At 37.6% G+C, this 21,463-nt stretch overlaps 1 protein-coding gene across 2 annotated transcripts in view; it reads left to right on the top strand.

The window, feature by feature from the left end:
* Window positions 1–21,188, top strand: part of LOC126162036 (deubiquitinase DESI2) — a 121,206-nt gene extending 100,018 nt beyond the window's left edge. For both annotated transcript variants that reach the window (XM_049918264.1, XM_049918263.1), the window contains exons 4-6: window positions 6,348–6,441; window positions 15,568–15,709; window positions 19,053–21,188. In XM_049918264.1, the coding sequence (XP_049774221.1) occupies window positions 6,348–6,441; window positions 15,568–15,709; window positions 19,053–19,217 (401 nt within the window). In that variant the 3' untranslated portion in view covers window positions 19,218–21,188. The remainder of the gene's footprint in view (window positions 1–6,347; window positions 6,442–15,567; window positions 15,710–19,052) is intronic.
* Window positions 21,189–21,463: the final 275 nt, after the last annotated feature.

Here is a 21,463-nt window from a genome sequence, read left to right as displayed (position 1 = left end):
ATTTGACAAATGCTTCACAAGGAATACAGTGGTGCAAGCCCTGACATAAGAGTTGTAACGAATTGAAGTTTGTGTTGGGTGACCCACGACATACAAATCTGTTGCAATATTTGTGCGGTCGGGTCTGCCCTGCCAGTCGAGTGCTAAGGGCTGAATAAATATTTTGAATTTACTGCTTAACTTAATCGGGTATACCTCTGTTCTTAAACAAATTTCTGTAAGAGACCTTCGGATTTCCTGCCTAAAGGATCTGTTTGTTTCTAGCTTTGTATCTACTTTTGGCCTGTACTTTTGAGTCTCTTGCAATTGGTCACATCCTGCACAGTTCCTTTATTGTTTCTTGTAGTACAGTCAGTTTTGTTTTCGTTTCTATTTGCTCCTTGCTAAAATCATTGTCAGTTTGTTTTCATTTAGAAAACTTGTAAGGCTCTTAATGCTTTTCATCTTACATTTTTGTTTAAACTCCTTTTATCAACTTACAGGTGTTTATGATATTGTTTTTAATTCTATTTATCGTTGTACTGGATGTTTCAAAATGAATATCAGGGTTTTAAGGCTTTTTTAGTGTTTATTACAATCAACTTACAATTATAAATAAAACATCAAATGAAAGAGCAATTCAAACCGTTTATCTTATAAGTGTTCATGGTTTAAGCCAGAAAATAAGATAAAATAATGTCACAAAAATACACAAATAAAAATTTACATTTGTGCAAAATTCTGCTAGTAGAAAGTTTTTATTTTAATTGTAATCAGGGTTTTAAAAATGAAATATGTGTATATTGAATTGAAGCTAACAGTAATCTGCTAAATTATTACTATTATTTTTAATTATCTTTTACCCATCTAAATCCACACATCCTATGTCCTACCACATTGGAATAAGTTTGCTTTTATGCCTGCACCACGCACTGAATGCTTTTTCAAAATCAAAGTTATTTCGAGATGGGTCTTCAGTTTGATCATCAGAAGTGGAGTAACTCTTTCTGCAGGAATACGATTTCTCATATCTGTTTTTGTATTGTTTTTGCAACTAAACTCTCACTCACATTTTACTGTGTGCATGGGAATGTTACTGGCAAATTCTATAATTCAATCTGGAAGAGAGAATTGTTCACTCATCTTATTAACATAAATGAACACTATTAGCTCTTTGAAATTCATTCCATGTATCTATTATCCAACTCTCTCTTAAACTATGCCTGTTCCAAAAATAGATCATTTCAGTTTACAGATATGGCAGAATTGATTAGTACATATATATCTGCCATTTGCATTTACCGTACTCTTCATTCCTGTAGTTTTTGGGATACAACATATCAAACACTCCAATCTTATCTAAATCCCCTAGTCTCTCATTTAAATTTATAAGCAAGTTGTGTAAGAATTTGCAAATTATGTACTGAAGAACACTTCTGTGCTGCAGTGAATCTTGTATTATGTTTCCACAGAACTCGAACTCACTTTCTTGAAACTGTAGAGGTATTTTATCAAGTAAAGGACTGTAATTTGGACCAGGTTTCTTGTATGCACAAGTTATGAACATTTTCATGCACTCAGGATCTAAATTCGATTTTTGAAAAATCAGACACAATATGTTAACAAGAAACATGGCATTTTTCATAAAAGTCATTATTTACAAAATTTTAGACACTTTGCATTTTTTAGTAAGCCAACAGCTTTTATTACCTTTTTCCAGCACATGTACCAAAGAACTCTAATTTACATATTGTGAATTGACTGTCTCCCCAATGAGAGCCAGCAAATGGCAAAAGTCGTGAGCGTTCAAAATAGCTATAAACTCTGTTTACATCATCTTCAAACTTTACAAGCTCCAACCGGTATTCAGCTGCTTGACTGACTGCTAGAGCTAATCAGTGGGGCACACAGTGCACAGATAATGTATGGGGGTAATTGTTTTTAAAAAGAGTTGCCACTTCACATCGAACTCCTGTCATAACAGATGCACCATCAGTAGCTGTTGAGGAGCATTTGCTCTTATCAGTGCCATATCTATCCAAAATTCCTAGAACACTTGGATATATATCTCTCGCAGCACACCAAGCAGACACGGTGTTAGGTAGTGTGTGTACATATTCCCCTTCTTCACTGTTTTTGCATGAGTTTCTGTTTGAGTAATGGCAGTAGACTCGTCCATTCATGATTGAATGCCACCAGGCTGACTTTATTTTTGATAAAATATCATCAGTATTAATTTTACGCATTGTACCTTTCATATCGTGAATACTGTCATAACTTTCATAATTTGCATTGCCACTGGACGTTAATTTGGTCAAAGGAGGACAGCCTAAGTCTCTGCATAGTTCTTTTAACATAGAAAACTTTCTTGTAGCAATATTTTCCCTCTTTACTGTGTAGATGACTTTCATAGTGGCTATTACACTTTCCTCAGCATTTTTACAGAATGCAGCTACGGCTTTGACAAAATTTAGTGCCTCTAACGACTCTCGAACTGAAGTGTCATGGTCTGCCGAGATTTCAGACCTCCTTAATGTATTAGCTTTGACAACACAATATCTTAGATATAAAAGAAAAATAAAGAACCTTTAGTGGTCACAGATTTACTTGTATGTAGCTTAGAAGTTGTAACTAGAGTATGATGTAATATATAGAATTCAAATTATTTATTTACGCGGAAATAATTTAGACTCATTATCAAGCTAGGGGGCGATGTAGATTATTGCAGAAATAGATGTACAGCTTCCAACATCTAAGTTCGCTATTGTGCAGCTTTCATTGTGATGACCAGTTTCAGCAAACTTCATTGTCATTGACGGGTCTTCTGCGCTACATTTCACTGAATCTTGATCAGATGCATCTTATTTCGTATCGGGCATCACAGAACGATATTTTATGAACAAGAAAACTACAGTATATCAGCAAGTCAAGCATAAAATAATTAATACATAAAACACCACACGTATTGCACTGATTATACAAGCTCATGTTCCTACATTAGCAGAATGAAGATTCAGAAGATCCTGTGATGGCAACGAAGTTTGCTGAAACCAGTCATCACGACATAGGCTGTACAATAGCAGTCTTGGCTGTTTGAAGTCATACTTCTGTTTCTGACTTTTTTTTCCAGGGAAACCTAATTTGAGTTGGATATATAGAGAATGATTTTATATTCATAATTTGCATTGCTATCTACATTAAAAAAAAACTATCTAAACTGGTAAGTTCTCACATTTGTTGTGAATGGTAATTAATGCTGCAGCTTACCTGTTGATGACACTAAACAGTTCTTCTTTCTCCTGCTCTTGCACAAACTACACACAAATAACGGAATTTCTCTAGAACACGGCACTTTGCACCACTTACGTAACATTTTCCACTTTTCCACTAATTGTTTATTTGGTATGCCTATTTTAGTATCAGGTTTTGTTTCTTTTGTATTTCCATATTTAGTTTCATTGGGACTACGACTTTGTTCCCTTTTCTTCCTTAAAAAAGTTTATCCATCACTTCTAAAAATGCACAAACATACACAGTGTGCATTTGACGAGAATAAATGAACCAGGCAGACCTGACCACTAATGAAATCCACTTGCTGGAAGGGAAAGTGGCATATCATTCATTTGAGTGACATATTGCTACTGCCCCTTCGAACCTGGAAGGTTGTGGTTTTAGCATCTATTGTTCAGTTCTGTGGCAAATACGTCATCACATTCTGGGAGGGAAGACAGCATTTCGTTTGTTTCTGAGACAGACTGTTACGGCTTGTCTGTGTTTGTAGCCTAATTGGGAGCCTCCTTCCCCAGTGCCAGCTTTCACAAGGCTCAAAAGAACAGAGTTCTGCATGCACCCACTCTCTCCTCTTGGAGAAGGATTGAAAGGTGAGTTTTTAAGTTGTTTCTGTTGCAGAGTGTTGTTGCATTTTTGTGAATGCTATTTTAAAGTCTGTTTCTTTCTTCGACCTTGAGCAGCAGAAAGTGACTGAGACTTGAACCCTGGTTGTTCACACTTCAGCTGCTAGTTGCTTACTGACTGTAGTAGTCTTAGCACACTAATGTAGTACTCTCATGCCTTTTCCTTTGGTGCACTTAACACCTCCCAAACATCGGGAGCTTCCCTCTACCTTTCCTAATCATTTCAATTCTAACTTTCAATTCCCTGTGCATAAATAAGTCAAATCACAATTCTTATGTTTAGTTTTTTAATTGTAAAAGAAATATACTTGTTAATAACATTAAGTGAAAGGAATACATGCATTTGAGAACAAACACTAACAACACTAATAACACTAATAACAATAATAATAATAATAATAATAATAATAACAGACTAATACTCACTTAGATGACACAGAAGTGTTACTGTCATTGCACCAGTGGTATAGTGTATTGGTGTTTCAATCTGACACTCGAAATAAGACTGAATGCAGGGAAGATCATTAGTAGAATCTAGCAGTTAGTCACCCCAGAGAGGACCACTGTAAGGATGGTTAAAATGTTGATGGTATAATTGTTTTAGTGTTTTCTTACAATTCAGCCCCATACTCAAAATTATTTTATTTAAAAAGAGATGCATTTTTTATCTCTTGTGAAATGTATTCCATGCATAGCCATCACTGTGGGAAGAACAGACACTGTTTAGGGTTTGAGTTAGGAACAGAGCAGGGAAAAAAATTGGCTGTAGCCTTTATTATCAATCACAAAATTGAAAAGCAATATTAGATATTAAAGGAATCTCAGACAGAATATTAACGCTTGTTGTTTACTCATTCCAGTGTATCCACCAATGTGCTTACATTTTTAGGAGGCTTAAAGGTATCTACAAAGAGTTATTGAAATTGACAATGACAGCAAATCCCTGCTACAAGGTGATAACAGAAGACTTCGGCATTACAGTAGGACAAAATGAAAGAGCATTTCATCAGTGGAAAAATTTGTTTGTGATCATCAGAGGAAAGGTGGAGGAAATCATTAGTAAAATTTATTGAGAAAAGCTAAGTATTTGTCTTAATACATTATTTCACAAGAAAGCAAGTGGGAAAGAGTCTAGGCAAATGGCAGTGAGAAAGTAATAGAATATTCTGAACCAAACAGCACTATTCAGAAATTTCTTCAAGAAAATGTGAGAAATATTTAAATTTGATTACACAAACAATTGTAACCAGTAACGCTACGCAGAAAATATAGCAGGAATTTATCCTGACTATTTTCCTCATCTTGATGGTGGACAACATAGTAACTAACAACAAAAAGAAAATTCGTAGATCTTAAGGAACTTGCAAAACTGTTTACAGATAGTCTGCAGCGGAAGTCAGTTCCCCAAAACGGGGGAATTCTGTAATTGTTCTTGTTCTCACTGATGGAACATACAGCATAAACAGTTAAACAACTGTCAGATATTTTTCCATACTGTAGAAAATATGCAGGAAAATTACCACCAACTTCCAAGAACGTTTGCTTTTCATCCAGCAAAGAAATTTGCAGGCTTCGTGACTGAATGTATCACGATGGATCATTTGCAGATCACAAACAAAATTATAAAATTGAGTAATGATTATGAATTACTAGCTTGGGTAATAGAGTTATAAAAACTTAAGTTTCAGTTGTGTCTGAAATATAAAGTTTACGATCTGTGCGCTACCAGTTTTGACTTGCAGTGGTGATAGGTGTAGCTTTAATGTGAAAACCATTAAAAAACTGAGGACTTTAGAGTGAGCAATGAGAAGATGGATGCCGAGAACTTCCAGAACAGACTGGAAGGCATAATTATCACTGTAATGAAAATGAAATGTATGTCGGCAGAATCTTCACCTTGCCCTCTTAATGGCTGGTGTACCACAGTCCTTTGTGAAATTCCAAAATTTATCCAGTTTATGGGTTCATTTTTTTTTAAATTGTAGCTTTCTTTATTTCATGCTAATGGCCTCCCCGGCTTCACACTAATACCACTAAGTATATATTGCAGGATCACTTATCTGCCATATATACGTAAACCTTGCTCATTAATGAGTCTTTTTTGTTAGTGAAAACTGTTATCAGAATCCCAACAGTAGTTCCCGAGATTAGTCTTCATATACAGACAGAAAAACTCGTGGGAGACTTAAATTTATAATATGTATATATATGACATCAAAAGTTTCAGATCTTTTCTACAGGAAAGTAGATGCAAACTGACATTGAGTAAAGACACCTGTGTGGCAGAAAAGTCATATAATCCTTGCTTTCGATAAATTTTTGGATTGTCCATTTCTCTTTATCAAGGTTGCTCATATCCCTGATGATGTCTTTCTTGTTACATTTCTTTATTTTCTGCAGTGAAAGGACAAGATTGTTGTTGAAGAATTATTTTTGTTATTCATATTTCTTCAGAGTATGCATATGGAGGACACCCATTTCCTATATCAGGAATATTTGATATCACTCCAAGGAATGCAGAAGAGCTTGGAGAGCAATTCCAGTTCAGGTAAGATACTGTCATAAATAGCATTAATTTCATTTGGTTGAACAGTCTGTATGTACAGGGGGAGTGGGGGGGGGGGCCTCAGATGGGCGGGGTTTCCAAATTCTACATTCTTGCAAGTGAAGTAATACTTGAGTTGACTTGTATAAGAACCAAGAAGTTTTCTGGTAACCTCAGATAAGCTTTCTGATTGTGTAAATATACAGAATAGCTGTAGGAAAGGGTTTGATAAGCTGCACCTGTATCTGCACACATTAAAACTGATGATCTAGTTAGAAACATGTATGAATTACGTAAATTCTATACACACTATGTGATCAAAAGTATGCAGACACCCCCAATAACATAAGTTTTTCATATTAGATGCACTGTGCTGCCACCTACTGCCAGGCACTCCAATATCAGCGGCCTCTAGTCATTTGACTCCGTGACAGAGCAGAATGGGGCGCTCTGTGGAACTCCCGGACTTTGAACGTGCGCAGGTGATTGGGTGTTGCTTGTGTCATACATCTGTATGCGAGATTTCCACACTCCTAAACATCCCCAGGTCCATTGTTTCTGATGTGATAGTGAAGTGGAAACGTGATGGGACAAGTACAGCACAAAAGCGTTCAGGCCGACGTCATCTGTGGACTGACAGAAACCACCGACGGTTGAAGAAGGTCATAATGTGTAATAGGCAGACATCTATCCAAACCGTCACACAAGAATTCCAAGCTGCATCAGGATCCACTGCAAGTACTATGACAGTTCGGCGGGAATGAGAAAACTTGGATTTCATGGTCGAGCAGCTGCTCATAAGCCAAACATCACGCTAGTAAATGCCAAACAGTGCCTCGCTTGGTGTAAGGAGCGTAAACATTGGACAATTGAACAGTGGAAAAATGTTGTGTGGAGTGATTAATCATGATACATAATGTGGCGATCCAATGGCAGGGTGTGGGTATGGTGAATGCCTGGTGAGCGCATCTGCCAGCACATGTAGTGCCAACAGTAAAATTTGGAGGCATTGGTGTTACGGTGTGGTCATGTTTTTCATGGAGCGGGGCTTGCACCCCTTGTTTTGTGTGGCACTATCACGGCACAGGCCTACATTGACGTTTTAAGTACCTTCTTGCTTTCCACTGTTGAAGTGCAATTCGGGGATGGCAACTGCATCTAAAACACCTTTGGGATGTTTGGGAATGCCAACTTCATGCCAAGCCTCACGACTGGCATCAGTACCTCTCCTCAGTGCAGCACTCCATGAAGGATGGGCTGCCATTCCCCAAGAAATCTTCCAGCACCTTATTGAACATATGCCTATGAGAATGGAAGCTGTTATCAAGGGTAAGAGTGGGCCAACACCATATTGAATTCCAGCATTACCGATGGAGGGTGTGACCGACTTGTAAGTACTTTTCAGCCAGGTGTCCAGATACTTTTGATCACATAGCACATAGCTTATGTTTGGTGTCATACAAATGTACAATTCCATTTTGAGGCAAAACTGCTTGAACAAACTTTTATTTTCCATGTTTTATCTGTTGCACCATATATATCTTTCAGTTGCGCATACCAAATACTGTTTTTGTCATTTTAGACATCGAAGTCTTTACTCAAAGTATGTTTAGTTTTCATGTATTGTATGTTGCACACAGTTCCATTCATTGAATACACTTGTTTAACAGTTCATGATCAGTGATTTAATTGCACCATCAAACTAATCCACTATTATGTCTTTTTTTTCATTATAAATATGTGACAAAGTGTGTTACGTGGGTAATTTCAGTTCTACCATATACTACGACCCCTGCCATTTCATATTTCAACAGAGGCACCAGCATTAGTAGCACACCGTTGTAGATGGTCTGCAACATTCCTGACAGATGGCTGCAACGTATCATTCGATACATGCTTGTGCTCCTCCCTAGTCACAGCTTTGGAAGTATCCTTCATTATCCGTTAGGGTGAACCTTATGATAAATTGGATTCTCTGTGTTGTCTCAGGAACTTCTGAGGACGTTTGCGCAAATGCCACAGCAGCATTAGCTTCAGCTCTTTCAGTGATAACTGTCTTTGTGGGCCCAACATCCTGTTCAATAACCGAACACACATGCAAGAAATTCTTGAGCAGTCTTTTTATTATTTTCACATCCATAGTCATGTGTCTCCTCTTTTCCCATCTCCACCATAGGTGATTGCCATACTCACATTCTTGCTGCAATATGAGCACAGTCAGAAAATTTAGCCTATGCACCATCTTTACTTATTTTTGATTAGATCTGAAACAAACCACAGTTATGTAACAGTTAGGTAAAGCTTATGTAATGGCGTAGAATAGTGCACAGCGGGATGTTAAAATCATTTCTGACAGCAGCAGTGAAACAAAAATAGGGATATAATAGTGGATCAACCGCTTGCCCATTTGCGAGATCAGGATCCCAATTTCTCGTTACATTGCTTTCTGAGATTAAACAGTAAGCCCTGCAGTGCTGTGTCAAAGCAGCTGTCCTGGAAGCAAAATGGTTTTTTTGTAAACTGTTTAACAGTGGCCACAATATACATGCACAGTAAAAATGGTCTCTCTCTCTCTCTCTCTCTCTCTCTCTCTCTCTCTCTTTCTTTCTCATTCCCCACCCTCTCCCCTCGTTCCATCCTCCCTTTCCTCCTCCCCCTCTCTCCCTTTTTTATGCTTAAACCTTTGAAATGTCATATATATTATCGTATCTGGTAACAACAACTGAAAAAGAAAATTACTCACATGCAGCTGATTGATGGGTGACGCATACACACATAGTAGCATTGAAAATTACACCAGTTTTCACTCTTTTCTTACAGTCTGATTAAAACTGTTATTTTTGCCTGCTGCACTGGTGACAGTTAACGTTTTAAGTGGGCATGACTGATATATCTGTCCATGCTCTGCTATTGCACAGTGGGTTCGACGGATATATCTGTCCACTGCGTTCTGTGGCTAGTAGCTATTGGAAATGACGAGTTATCGGCCTGCCATTGACACTGTGGTATTAGTTGAACTTCGTCCACTAGATGGCAGCTCTTGTCACGCAACACAGCGTGTTCTAGGCTAGTTATAACATTGTCCACCCGAGCGCGCATTGAGAAAATGCGTCCTGTGAAGCAGCCGCAAAAGCGCGCCTTTTTCGTCTGTGTTTACCGCAGCGTTAGTGAATGATCTTTTGCAATGGCGAAAAGAAGTCGTTTATCAGATTTGGAGATTGAGAAGCTGCTTTTAGAAAGTGATGATAATTTCAGTGACAGTTCTGAAAGTTTTCAAGATACAGATGTTGAGGCTAGTGAAAGTAACTTCGATTCAGAAACATCTGACGACGAGACACTACTGCAGCAGACAGTACCTAGTGAATTTGTGTGTGCTAGTTCAGTTCGTATTCAATATTTGTTCAGTGGTAATAGTGGTACAGTTGTGCCTCTAAAACAAAACGATGTGATGAGTTGTTTTATGCGTTTTGTGGATGATGCTTTGTGCACAATGATAGCTGAACAGACGAACTTATATGCAGAACAGTTCATAGCTTCTCATCCCAATTTAGCAGCACGCTCCAGGGTTCACAATTGGCAGAATACTACACACGACGAGGTAAAAACACTTATTGGAATGCTTGTACTTCAAGGAATTCTTCACAAACCAGACCACAAAATGTACTTTTCAAAGAGGGAATCAGTTGACACACCTCTCTTCAGGAAAGTGATGAGTGAAAAGCGGTTTCATCTTCTATTGAAATTCCTCCACTTTGCTGACAATACCTTTTATGATCCACTAGGCACTATCAGCAGAAAACTATTCAAAATTCAGCCCATTATGGAGCATCTGCGGCGTAAAATCAGATCAGTGTACATGCCAGAAAGGAACATCACCGTTGACGAATCATCGTTGCTCTGGAAAGGACGGATTGGATGGAAACAATATATTCCATCAAAGCATAGCAGATTTGGCATCAAATTGTATGAACTCTGTGAAAGCAGTTCCAGGTATATATGGGACTTTATTGTTTACACTGGAAAGGAAACTAATTATGGTAGCCACTATCCATACAAAAAAAATAACCTCTCGAATTGTTTTGGAGCTTGCACACGATCTACTCGGAAAGGCCACTGTATTATCTTGACAACTGATACACCAGTACAGATTTGGTGGACAAACGAACCAGCAATAACACCGATGTTGTTGGCACAATGTGGCGAGACAGGAAGGGGTTCCCTGACTTTGTAAAAAAGGAAAAAACTGTAGAAAGGGGAGTACATAACAGGTACAAAGGCAAGCAGATGGTAATGAAATGGAAAGACAAAAGAGACGTTGTTATGGTCAGGCACCTTCCATGACGATACATTTGTAAATGTAAACTCGAAGAAGGGAATCGTTCAAAAGCCGCAAGTTGTCGTTGACTACAACAAGAATATGGGAGGGGGTGGATAGGTGCAATTCTCAGTTACAAAGCTACCAGATGGCCAGAAGCAGGCTGAAAAAATACTATCAGAAGCTTTTCCGCCACTTGTTGGACATTGCATGCTACAATGCGTACATTCTGTACAAGAAGCATGGTGGCGAACAAAGTAGAATGAGCTTCCTGATTAGTCTTGGTGAACAGTTGACCATATCTTCACCACATCAAGGGACATCAGTAGGATGCCCACCTCGAACACCAAAAGCAACACGCCTTACAACCAGGCATTTTCCAGACCTTCTGCCACCCACAACGAAGAAAAGACCAACAAGGAGGGGTGTGGTGTGTACGAGAAAAGGCCTTCGCAAAGAGATTTCTTACTGGTGCGCAGAATGCGAAGTTTCCTTGTGTGCAGCACCTTGTTTTAAAATGTTTCACACTGAAAACGATATGTAATATTGTGAAAATACAGTTTCGTTGACTTATGCAATATATTTTATTCATTTCCACCCAATATCAATTTAAATTCAACAATGAAAATGCGAACGGGCGCGCTGGCGTATATTACCCACTGTGGAAGAGGTGTGCGCGCGCAAACTACCCACTTAACAGGTTCAATGGCTTCTGAGCAGCATATACACAACGCTATTGAAACACTACAAGTGAACTGGCACTTCATTGTGGTGCATAGGCAATGACAGGGTGGTTCATGGATGACACTTAATATCTCTGATTGGTAGAGCTAAGTTCCAAAGTATGAAGTGCTAACTGACAAATAATTTTAATTAGATTGTAGGAACCTCCATCCCTTGCTCCCATAAACACAAATTCTTTGAGTGTCTGTCTGGATTGGTGTGGAGAACAGGAAAGAATTGAAGCACCTGTAAGGGTAAACACATGTGGGAGACAACTGGCTTCCATTAGGAATTGTGGGGGTTAAGCAGGATATTACATGTCTTTTGGTCCTGCAGAACATTTCTCCATTTTATTCTTTAAAATGCAGACATTCTTGTGTTACTCAAGCATACTTCAATGAATAGCCAAGGACTTGAATATAGCAAACAAATTTATTGCCTCATTTAAATACAAAGACATCCTCAACTTCAGGGATCTCAGACGACTGACTTTCACTCTTATCCATTTGACATTCCTTCTTTATATAACATCATTAACACTTTTCCAAGGAAGGCCTTTGCCTGAAGTGTTCTGTGGAACAACATACAGTGTTGGGATCTCTCCACTATACCTTTGCTGACTTCAGAGCATCTGTCACTGTGTTCACACCACTGCACAAAGCCCAACGGATACTTCAGACACATGTTATGAAAGACAAGCATATACTTAATTTAATATATGTTACATAATAAATCATTAACAAAATCTAAAACTTATTAGATGGTAGATCATATTATTTAAAAGTTTCGATATAGAATGTTCAGTCATTAATGCTGATAGTACAGAAATTCCAAATCAAAGAAGATATTCATGGGAATCTTCCCAACCAAAATTCCAAAATTTCTGTACCTCACATAAAAGCAACATGAGGTTCAATCATGAGAACCCTCATCTTACTGAGGGAGCGGAGAATGCAAGAGAGAATGAGTGGAAGAAATAAAGTGGAAACTTAATTTACAGAAGAGAAAAAGATCAACAACCAGGACAATGTTGTGACAAGGGAGTCGCTGAGGGTGGGCATCAACAGAGGTAGAAGCCAAACGGTTTGCAAGAATGGTGGATGCATTGGAGGCCTAGATGCAATGGAAACACAGTTCACATGTGCATCCATGTGTGTGTGTGTGTGTGTGTGTGTTTGTGTGTTTGTGTGTGTGTGTGTGTGTGTGAGGGGGGCGGAGAGAATCATTTTATTGTATGGCCAAATCCGGTGCTATTTTTCACCACATTCGGTGTTATTTTTTGCCAGATTCATTGTTATTTCTAACAAATTGGTTGTTATTTTTTTACTAAAATTTGGCATTTTTATTTGCCAAATTTGGTGTATTTTTTGCCAAATTTTGTGTCTTTTACCACATTTTCTGCAAAAAGTCAGTGTTGTTTTTGCCAGATACACTGTAATTTGTTTGCCAAATTCGATGACCCCTTTTTTTTTGCCAAATGTTTTGTAATACTTTTGCCAAATTTCGTAGTACTCATTCACCAAAATCACTACTTTCTTTGCCTTTTCTTCTTTTCCTTTTCTTCTCCCCCCCCCCCCCCCCCCCCTTCCTCTCCTTCTCTCTCTCTCTCTCTCTCTCTCTCTCTCTCTCTCTCTCTCTCTCTCTCTCTCTCTCTCTCTCTCTCTCTCTCTCTCTCTCTTTTCCCTCCTAAATTCATCATTATATTTTCACCCTATTCAGTATTTTTTGCCATTTCAGTGTTACTGTTGTGCGATATTCTATGTTAATTTTGTGCGTAAATTGGCTCTTTTCCTGCCTCCAGAGTTCGGTCTTATTTTTCTTGCCAAAGTTGCCATTACTTTTTTCTCAAATTTACTGGTATTTTTTGCCAAATCTGATGTTTTTGGCCAAATTCTGTGTTATTTTCATAGTCATATCAAAGTTCATTACATGGGAAATGAACTGCAAGTTTAAGATTATGCGGGAAACTTAGACTTGAGAAGATTAGAAGTCAAATTGCAGTTTTAGAATTGAGTAATTATCAGTTATAAATATTGGTATTAGTATACTTCTGTCATTTTCATGAATTTTTCCTGTCCCTGCATATATATTAAATCTAATGTTGAAGTCAGAATTGTGGCTGTGATCATGCTGCACACAAAGTGGTAAAGTTTGTAGTTAGTTACAGTGTATGTGATGTCATTGCACTCAGATGCTGCCTTACCTTTGGTCAGTTTCAAAAAGCCAGTGACTGGACTCTACTAACTGGTGATGAGTGGTTGCATGGGACATATCTTGCACCTGTTTCATCCACATGGGTAAGATTCATGGTGAACAAAAGTGGGGACAAAAGCAGCATGGGGGTGGACTAGGATATAACACAAGTTGGGTGAGCAGTAGACCACTGCTTTCACTTTGGGGAGATTTGAGGCTGAGACCTTTGGTATGAAATTCCTCACATCTGAGCACAATGAGAGGCAGTTAAAAAATTGATGGAAGAAGTGGTTAAATTCTGCAAGGCTTGGTCATCAGGGTAACAGTTAATGGCTGGTTGGCTGGTTTACCATGGCAGTGAGTGGCTTGGTTGTCTCCTTGTTACCACTACTTTGGGGGGAGGGGGGGGGGGAGAGAGAGAGAGAGAGAGAGAGAGAGAGTGGGGGGGTGGGGGCACTGGGGGTGAGTGAGAGAGAGCTTACATGAAAACTAGCACAATTTTTTTAGGTGCTTTGCATGTGTTTTTCACCATGTATAAGTCGATTGCAGTTGAGTAGTTCCCTTTGCTTGTGTTCTTTTACAACCCTTCCTCCGAAAACATGTATGTTCCATTACTCTGTTACTAAATTGGTAGCATTTATTTATGGTACTGTTATTCTAATTTTTAAGTTTACATTTGTTCTGTTTCATGGTGTACGGGGGTGTGCTGAAAAGCAATGCCTCCAAATTTTTCATGTGAAAATTTGAAAAGCTTTCTAAATAAAACAAATGTTGTTAACATTCTGCATCTTTGTTCTTCATGCCTACATACTTATTTCCCAACATAGTGATCCTGGTGACAAACAAATTTCTCCCAACAAGAGATCATCACTGTAGAATATTTGACTTCATTGACTGAGCTACAACCTACCTCTGCTTGCTCCACTTCATCACTATCAAAGTGAAGTCCTCAAATGTGCTCTTTAAGTTCTGGAAACAGATGAAAATCAGATGGGGCCAAGTCGGGACTTTATGGAGGATGATTGATGACAGTGAACTCAAGGTGTTGGATTGTTGTAGACGTTGCAGTGCCTGTGTGTCATCTGGATTAGATCAGATTAGATACTTTCATTCCAATTGATCCATAGTGAGGAGGTCCTCCAGGATGTGGAACATGTTAGAAAAACAATACATGGCAAATATTTACAACTGAAACAAATGAGTTAATGTACCTTCCAATGTACCTTCCACAGGTCCCAACTGAAATGATCGTCATGTTTTTAATGAACACTATATGAAAGAATAATTTTGCAAACACTAATGCACTCAATTTAAAATTTAAAAAAAGGTTTTTTTTTATTTATGAGGTAATAAACATGTAATAGAACTACTACAATACTTATTTACAATGAACACATTACTGCACTGAAATGGTGCAGACACACACACACACACACACCAATTGGTCCTACTGAAAAATTCATCAATGGAGTAGAAGGAGTTGGCCACCAATAAATCCTTTAGGCTTCTCTTAAACTGAATTTCATTGGAGTTGTCATGCTGAAGGAGAAGGGCTCCATGTGTGGATGGACTCTTCAGATTCAAAACTCGGTTACAGCATGCTGTTTTTCGCACACCAGCATAATTACGGTACACTCTGCCATGTCAATTGGAGCCCTCTAGTGGCTGAGGACTGCAAATATGTATATGGTGAATAATAAATATGTAGAATGTTAACAGTGTTGAATTATTCAAAAATCTGTATAAGTTTTCACAAAAAAAAATTGAAGGCCTTACTTTTTATCACACCATTGTGAATGAAAATTTTGGTTGTATAGGTGAATTACCATTTGTAATAAACATTGTTAGGTTATAGGTTTTTGCTACAAAATATTTATTGTAATATATTTGTTTTCTAGACAATCTGTTCATATAGGTAACACAGATTTCACAGATGATGAAGTTAAGAGAATAATAGTAGAACTTGGGAAAGATTTTCGTGGAGATCGTTACCATTTAATGAACAAGAACTGCAATCACTTCTCCGGCTCCTTCACTCAGGTGAGCATAATAAGTGTGTTGACTTAGAAAAAGTACCACTGCATTCTGTCCATTATAATTATGGCAGTAACAGTGGTATACTGTAGTCCGTCATACTGTCATTCCTTAATATGATAATAAGTTTACTTTTTCAGAGTTGTGTAGTCGTAGATATGCTTTACACTGTCTGTCCAAAAAGTTCAGAGCCTGATTTTATTCCTGTCATAAAAAGGATATCAGCACTGTCATTATGGTGGTGGCTTGGATTAACAACTGTAAACAACAGATGTATATTCAACCAGTCTGACCTGAGCAGGCAGTGTTAAGCAGAGGACATGCAACTGTAGTGTGTCAACATTGTTGCGTCATAAATCACAATGGAGCAACATCTCTAAATCATGTGTTCAAGAGTCTCCAGAATGTTTTGAAGAAAAGAAAAGAAAAGTGTATGCAAAGTTTGTCCTGCATTCCTTGATCCCTGAAAAAAACGATGGGGTGTGGGCACTGGCTGTGACTTGGTTGAAATGCAAAATATTGACTATTCTTTTCTGGAAAAATCATCGTGGGTGATGACCCTTTGTGTCATCAGCATGAATCTACCACAAAACTACAAAATGCAGAATAACATGAAGCGTCAATGTTTTGATGACATAACTGGCATTCAAGTCATTGTGACATGCAAGTTGATTAACATCCCGAAGGACTTCACTGACAGTTTTACATGGCACATGAATTCTGTGTATTGTATTCAAGACTGTGTTGAACACTTAAAGCATTAAAACCACTATCTCAATGTCTTTTTTTTTTTTTTAATTCAGTCTTGAAACTTCTTGGACTGACAGAATTCAAGTTCCATTCTCTGGAACTGAACTTACCATTGGTGTTAGAAAAATAGGGCATATGTGTCTGTTAAATCAGTTGCTGGAAGAATCGGTGAATTATACATGTAATATTGTGTAGTTGCTTCTTTGATATGTTTTCTGCATGACTATCCTTATCATTTGAAATTAACCAATTAGCTGTTCATTCTCACAAATAAAATACATGTATCACTTGAGTTTTCGACTTTTACTGCATCGTGTGCCATTGTGTAATGTAAGAGAGCTGCAGAAAAACTATAACAGTCACCATTTACCAAAATAATTGTACACAATCACTTACAAATTTCTATGAGTGAGTTTTGTGACTCAGTCCAATTACTTCCTCAATTTCTTTTAAATCCAGTCTTGACACTTTTTGGACTTGTCACCAAGAACGTTTTAATTATGTTTGTTGAGGATGCCTAAGATCCACAAACATGCCACATCATCATTATGACACAGATGAAAGCAGCATGCATTGGTGTTTGTGTTTAAGAAGTGCCAAGATATGAAATAAGGTGAATATAATGAAAGGGCTATCGACATAGTCAAGTAATTCGTATCAGTCCATGACAGCAATTAATATTCCATATTTCAGACTAAATCAGGAATAAAAGGCCATTGACACAACATAAATACTTTGTGTGTCACCAATAACAAAGTTCCATACTTTATACAAACTAATTTGTATGTCTATTGTCACAACAACTGTTCTCCAATTTATACGAGTCCATTAACAGCTACATAAAGCTGAAACCTCAGTGTGTGGCTACAGCAGATTGTGAATGAAAGACCATTCACGTATTGTGAGCAGTTCATACTTTCCAGCTAACAGTTGATCATTGGCAACTACATATTATGCTCCCATTGTCTGCTTCCAATTTGCCAAGGACATACATTGGGAACATCTCTGCTACATCGCAAAAAGGAGCAGCATGTTGATGCCCCTGTGTAAAACTTTACCAGATGCTGGCTGAAGACTACTGTATTTTATGTATTGCTTTCCAGAAAGGGGTAATCTGTGCAAGTGAAATATGAAATTTTTGCATTAAAATATAATTTTTTAGCACTATCACTTTACAATATGTCAATATTGTCTTGAAAATAAGAGTGGCAAGAGGACTGTCATACAGTGTCAACATCTCACTGGGTACAAGCTGCAGATTTGCTGTCGCGTACTTATCGCCTACCATGGTAGCACAGGCAGTACCCTACCTCTTGTCAGTGTAATAAAACACAGAGTACTCGAACAATTAGATGAGTAACTTCACTCAAGTCAGTTTAAATTGTAGATAACATTGCAAAAACAACTTGTTCAGCCTTACAAAAGTCTCAACTTTTTTTTCCATAGCTTTTCCAGGGACTAGGATTCAGTGCAGTAATTTGAATGGCAGCACCTCACCTACCTCCTTCTTTCCAATGGATCACAATCCTATAAAATAATGTCAAATAATGATGCCATTTTGAAGTCACACAATTCAAGAATTAGTGACATTTGGTGCTGGATACATTATGACTCGTAAGCGAAGGGTCAGTGGTATGGCACTCCACCCGCTACATACACCTAAGGACAAAAACTTCATGACCTGTACCGTATTATTATTTAAACATGTCCTCATGGTTCACTTAACATTTTACCAAAATTGGGACAGAGCTACACACATTTCAAATGCCACTAAAGCAGACGAGTTGCAATCAAAAAATACCCATTCTCCTCCAACTCTTCACTCTCAAGTCATTTAATGTACCCATCAGAAAAGTAAGTCAGATCATACAGGACTTTCTTCTTCACCACCAAAGGCAAAGGAGAGGTACATGTAGTATTCTGCTCAGCTCCATATCATTATATCGGTGTTTTTGTGGGAGGACTATGTTCTCATTTGATTTTCTTGCACATGAAAATATATTTTTCATACAAGGTTGAGCCCATTTTGTCCTTAACCCACCAATAAATGGAAAAAGATCTTGATCTACAGTAAATTTAATCTAAAGATCTTTTAATTTTAAAAGAAGTAGGCAGATTGTGTACTTGAGAGATACAAATTGTAGAGAGTGAGTGTGTTATCAATTCAGGATGCAGATGCTTTATTATTGTATCTTCATATAATTTCTCAAAAATATTATTTATCAGTAAGATATATTGCAGCTAATGTTCAGTGCATTACCCATGCTTGCTTGATTAGTGCTGTATTTAGAAAATCTGACTGACTGAGAGCTTTGGTCATATCACAATGCTGTCTTTTGAGTTTAGTCATACCATAAGAATATGTTTTCTAATTCGTGTTTCAGTCTGTCACATGATTCTTCTCTCTCTCTCTCTCTCTCTCTCTCTCTCTCTCTCTCTCTCTCTCTCTCCCTCCCTCCCTCCCTCCCTCCCTCCCTCCCTCCCTCCCCCCCGGTATGTGGTGCTCTAGTTTTTACCAAAGCAAGTTTTGTATGGAAATTATTTGCAAGGCGAGATCCATGTTCTGAGTGAGCTTGAGATTCAACTTTTTTGGTTACAGATTCTCTGTGGTCAAGAGATACCATCTTGGGTGAACCGACTGGCATACTTCAGCTCATGTGTTCCTTTTCTCCAGCGCTGCTTGCCTCGTGAGTGGTTAACACCCATGGCATTGCAGCATTCTATAAGTTCACATCAGGAAAATTCATCAGATACTTCATTGTAACATTGGTGATAAATAAGTTTCAGATGGGAACTTGTTGTGGAAAGAAAAAAAGTAGGCCTAAAGAGAATGGAATGATTATAAATACCGGTATTACAATTAAGTGTTCAAAGTACAATACTGAGCTCATTATTCTGTCCAATACATAACAAAATACAAAATATTATTAACAGTCAGGTAGAGATGAAACCTTAGCATTTTTAGAGTTGGCAGGAAATGTTCTGATACTGTATGAGGTAAATTTTATTGTACATGGAAAACTATGCAAGTTAAAGAGTAAGGTGCCCTGAAAAACTAGTATATAAGTTTGCAATGACACATCTTTATTCATAAATTTCAAATCTTTTATGCAAGTTCTTTAACTATTTTATTTGCACAAATTTAGTTTTTTTTATATTATAAGGTAAGAATTGGAACTATTATGACTGAAAAATGTTCTACACAGTGCTGAAGTAGGAGTAATTTAAGGAACTATTTATTTTTTTAAGATGAGTAAAATTGCAGACATTGTACTCATCATTTCTGGGAGGTTTAGAAGAACTATTGTTCACCAAAATGTTGGACAACTACATACTGAGTAAGTGATACATAGCATTTCAGTTACATGAGTAAATCGAATAATAGATCAAGGTAAGAAAATGAAGACCTAAGTGTTGAAACGTCATACGAGTGAGAGTTGAGGACTGTATCATATTGATAAACTGAAGTTGTAAGATGGCTAAAATTTTCAGGGGAAAATTTTACTGAAATGTATGGCACCTGTAAATGATGCTTTTAATGCATTGCAACCAAAAGTATGATAATTTACATACAACCCAGAGTGGACAATTTTCACAACACTTATCTGTGTTCAGGGAAGTAGTAATGATGAAAGTGACAAGTAAGTAAAACATAAGACATACCTGTCCCTTTCATAATTTCTTAAAGCAGTTTGAATGGTGTTGTATAGGACAAAAGTATGTATGTTGCAAATATGCCTTTGTTGTGATATAACATACAGGTGTATGTATATGGTCTCCCAGTATGTGGTTGGCTTTTAGTTGCAACATTATTTTGCGTTTGCTTTTATCAAAAGCCTTAAGCAGCATTTAGTTATTACTACCACAGTGCATGCAAGACGTCTGTCTTTGATATTCCATAAATATTCTGCTGCTGCTGCTTCCCAGTTTGATTGATGCTGCCAGATGAAACAGTGTGTTCCCTCTTGGTCTCACGCTGTACTCAGTGTATATTTTGATGTCCCCATTTCAATATTGATCATAATTTGCCTTCTATTTTTGTTGTTCTGCATTTGTATACTGTGCTCCAGCCTTTAGTTTTAGTATTGTATCTGGGCCACTTGGTACAATTTTAGTGACTTTGGTTTCAACATTGCATGCGCACACTCGCATGCACGCGCACACATATACACACTTTCACTATACCACTCTAGTATATTCTTTCATGCTTTTCATTTACGCACCATATATTTCAGTCTCAAGTAGTTGGAACAGTATAGATTTTTAATTGTCAGCGATCACTGTGCTTAAAGGCTCCCAGGAATGAGAGGATCACAAAATACTGTGAATGCAATGATTTGTGAATAAGACCACTTCTAATTTGTTTCCACCAATATCTCTTCAGTCCAACCTTCAGGTAATTGATAGTTCATTTAGTGGCTACAATTGTTATTTTTCTTACTGCTACTAGTAATATTAGTATTTATTGCAGTTGCTATTACAGCTTATTTAAGCAGTTGTATATGCATCCTGACATGATATGTAGGTAGTATTGACAGTAAGGAGAATAGAATTTCTTTGTAGAACTGTACGTATCTGATGCATGCATTTCTCTTAATTCACAAAGACTTTAGAAGTACTTTGACAGTAGCTTGATTTTTATGTATTCGGTACTTGTTCCAGTCGGTTAGTGAGGGTGCTAGGTGTAATATTTTGTGTGTGTGTGTGTGTGTGTGTGTGTGTGTGTGTGTGTGTGTGTGTGTGTGTGTGGAGAGAGAGAGAGAGAGAGAGAGAGATGGTCTTGTAAGATGGTGCTTTTAATTGATAGTTGGATGTGTTAAACATTACAAAAATTGTGAAAAATCTTCCGTGTGTGTGACAGAGATGAGATTCGTTTCTGTTATATGTTTCAATTTATCTTGCCAAATATATAAATTTAGATGATGGTGATCACCATGATCATAATTGATTTACTGAGAAATTTCTCTTCCTCTCATGTGTTGTGGTGGCATTGAGAACAATATTAATATT

This window comes from Schistocerca cancellata, chromosome 2 (assembly GCF_023864275.1).
Source record: "Schistocerca cancellata isolate TAMUIC-IGC-003103 chromosome 2, iqSchCanc2.1, whole genome shotgun sequence".
In the NCBI taxonomy this organism is placed as follows: Eukaryota; Metazoa; Arthropoda; class Insecta; order Orthoptera; family Acrididae; genus Schistocerca; species Schistocerca cancellata.
Note: the sequence above shows the minus strand (reverse complement) of the source record. Positions and strands in the feature narration are given on the sequence as shown.